The sequence below is a fragment of the Triticum urartu genome, unplaced genomic scaffold (genome assembly GCF_003073215.2).
Source record: "Triticum urartu cultivar G1812 unplaced genomic scaffold, Tu2.1 TuUngrouped_contig_6423, whole genome shotgun sequence".
NCBI classification, from domain to species: domain Eukaryota; kingdom Viridiplantae; phylum Streptophyta; class Magnoliopsida; order Poales; family Poaceae; genus Triticum; species Triticum urartu.
In genome coordinates, this window is record NW_024117185.1 from 11,604 (window position 1) to 14,712 (window position 3,109).

A 3,109-nucleotide genomic window follows, 5' to 3' on the forward strand; every position below is an offset into this window, starting at 1 on the left:
ATGTGGTCTGGAGCCTGCAAAACATGTCCGATGCTCTTCATGCTGAAGCTTGTGCCCTGCTGCATGCGGATGCGGTCCGGTTTGCTCAAGACCATGGCATGGGCCGTGTTGTTTTTCAGACTGATTGCTTGGCCATCAATTCTGGAACTCTTGATCATCGATCCTATTCCTCGCTGGGTGCCATCTTTCTCCACTTCGGTTTTATTTAAGTGGAATGTCTACATGCAAAAATTGAGACATGATGTAGCAAAATTGAGAGCAACTGTTGGTTAATGTACAAGTGAACTTTAAGCAGAATTGAGACATGCAAAAATGCAGGAATATCCTCTGAGGAAAATTGAGAGCAATTTTCATTTACAAAGGAACAAAATTGATCTTCTCTGAACGTGTTTGGGAGACAGGCATGTACTTGTCTCAACATGCAACAGAGCTTGCCCATATACCATGTTCTAAAGGAACAATAAGTAATGTTGAGGACAAATATTTTTCTGAATTGATGTCTGCATGCTCGAGATCAAATTGATAGAATTGATGAATACAAACTAGACGGAATTGATAGGATTCAAATTGATTAGCCTAATACAGGAACTTGATGTCTGTCTGTATGTATGTATGTATGTATGCACAAACTAAATTTCAGCACAAATCGATTGATTCCTCGTGAGTAAATGTATAGAGCTTTTCTTAATAATACGTACATTATATAGAGAGCTGAAAGCTGCCAAGGTACTCCGTTTTGTTTTGTGATTCAACATGAGGAGGACTGACTGATTCATATACAGCAACACAAAAGCGAAATAAAACCGGCAGAAACAAACAAGCTGCCTAGATATCATCACTTTCTCCAACAAACGTTTTCATCCATCCTCCACTAAGATAGATCATAGATAGATGTCCGGGATTAGCATGCGTGATTCAAATCAACAGCAGCCGCTCGCCGCAGCATCAGCCTCTGGCGCCTTCTGCTTGAAGATGTTCTTCTTCGCCCCAGAGGATGCATCCGCCAACAGGCTCGGCGTGTCCAATATCTGCACCATCGTGTGGGCAACATTCATGTCAGTTTCAACACATGGGAAAGAAAAACTCCATATCAATACAGAAAATTGATACTGAATCATCTGCACTCGTAAGTATTTCTATTCTATCTTGAGACTGTTCCACGTGTGAGTAACAAGACTGACCAACAAGAGCTAATTTATACTGGTCCTTTTTCTTGACACATAAACAGACCAAGCAGCATTCCACTAGTGTGCACGGACACGCCTTGATGCATCAATAGCCGTTTGAAGGGCAGTTTCACACTAGTACAACCATGCCAGATACAGAACGAATCATCGAGAGCTCAAAGTCACAACATCATGTATACATACCTTGAGCACAAGCTCCTCAAAGCACTGCTCCACGTTCACTTTGGTTTTCGCACTGCATTCCAGAAATAAACACCCATACTCCCTGGCAAAGTCAATGCCTTCCTTCTTGGTGACAGCCCTCTCACTTTCCTGCCAAACCAAGCATTATCCACATTCAGCTCTGCTCTCAAGTCAAATCTAAACACAGACAGGAAAAAACATCCACCTAAGAAACCTACTATGCAGCATGCCTCAACACAAATACAGATAAGTGACATAAGAATGTAGAGGTGTGGACAGAAGCGGTACCTTGTCCACTTTGTTTCCGACAAGCATCTTTATACAGTCCTGGTTGGTCGAATACAGGTCAATTTCCTTGGCCCATATGTCAGAGAGATTCGTGAATGTTTCTCGGCGAGTAACATCGTACACTGGAAAACAGACGAGACGTGCATTAAGTGGCATTTCTCAAAATTACACAGCTCGTTATAACCCAGCAAGAAACACACAAACGAAAGAAACAGCAACAAAAAAACAGGCTTTGCAACCCCATGTAGTGAAAAACTGTTGTGCCCTTGTATGAGGATCTCAAAAGTTGCAACAAGCCTGAAAGGATGCTGTATAGATGCAGTAATTTTCTGTGACGAAAGTCTTAATCATCTATAACTGAATCTTAAGCTGATGTGTAGTTTTGATAATGCTGTATAAGGCAATTGACAGAGTAGTTTGGTTGCAAAACTAGGCTATTTAATGTGCCATCAAGTTGCACGAATATACATAGTACATAGGACGGGGAGAAGAAAGGAAGGAGTATGAGACGGTAAACATTACCCATGATGATCCCTTGTGCCCCTCTGTAGTAAGAGCTGGTCAAGGTCCTAAATCGTTCCTGCCCAGCTGCACAAGAGGCACACGACGTCAGCACGCATAATCTAGTCGGAAATAAAAGAAAGGGGAAATTCAGTAGGCACTTAAGTAGTAGTGCAGCAATAGGGCTTTATTAGTAGTTAATAATAATTGTATGAAAGCATCAGTCAGTCAAAACCAATTGCCATGTGTTAGACGTGACATAATAAGACTAAAAGCTTGGAAGCAGGGACTATTCTTCCTTGCTCTACTTTGTTTAGAGGATAATTTGACAATGAAATAATTTGACAAGCATTATATACACTATACTAGTACTAGAATTAAAAAAGCAAGCAGAGAGTAGTGAAGAGATTGGAGAAACAGAGTATGCGAGTGGAGTGGGCCTAAGCAAATCGGCGGAGACGGTTCAATCAATGTAAGAAGAAACTACTAGTCCAGTGGAGATGGGAATACAATACGGTACAATACAATACAATACAATACCGGTGTCCCAGACGGCGAGCTTGAGCTTCTTGCCGGCAATGTTAACCATCTTCACCTTGAAGTCCACGCCTGCAATTGCAATTGCATCTCATCTCATCTCATCTCATCTCATCAGGGATCCAATTAGCTAGGTTTGATTGGATTGGATCCGATTTGATGGGGGGAAAGAAAGAAAGAAAGAAAGAAAGAAAGAGATGTGCGTACCGATGGTTGGGGATAGGTCCTCGAAGGAGTCGGATGTGAATCGGAGGAGGAGACTGCTCTTGCCCACGCCCGAGTCGCCGATGAGGAGGAGCTTGAACAGGTAGTCGAAGTCCGGCTGCGCCTGCGCCTGAGAGGACGACGCCGTCGACGAGGAAGAAGAGTCCATGGCTGGGGGAGCCCGCCCCCCCCCGCCCGGGGCGGGCGCC

General features: G+C 43.3%; 1 protein-coding gene across 1 annotated transcript; it reads right to left on the minus strand.

Annotated features, from left to right (window-relative positions):
• Positions 1-650: 650 nt before the first annotated feature.
• On the minus strand, positions 651-3,087 carry LOC125530591 (ras-related protein RABC1-like). The gene is made up of 6 exons (XM_048694978.1): positions 2,904-3,087; positions 2,700-2,768; positions 2,181-2,246; positions 1,659-1,780; positions 1,371-1,499; positions 651-1,028 (listed from the first exon to the last, which is right to left on the minus strand). Exons 1-6 carry the CDS (start codon positions 3,067-3,069, stop codon positions 921-923), a joined length of 660 nt encoding a protein of 219 aa, XP_048550935.1. The 5' UTR covers positions 3,070-3,087; the 3' UTR covers positions 651-920.
• Positions 3,088-3,109: the final 22 nt, after the last annotated feature.

What these genes read in the sequence shown, in the direction of transcription:
- LOC125530591 (XM_048694978.1), bottom strand. Translation starts at nt 3,069, where the DNA reads ATGGACTCTTCTTCCTCGTCGACGGCGTCGTCCTCTCAGGCGCAGGCG. An exon ending in GGACCTATCCCCAACCATCG is followed by an intron (nt 2,769 to 2,903) that starts GTACGCACATCT and finishes TTGCAATTGCAG; the next exon opens with GCGTGGACTTCAAGGTGAAG. An exon ending in GGCACAAGGGATCATCATGG is followed by an intron (nt 1,781 to 2,180) that starts GTAATGTTTACC and finishes TCTGTTTTCCAG; the next exon opens with TGTACGATGTTACTCGCCGA.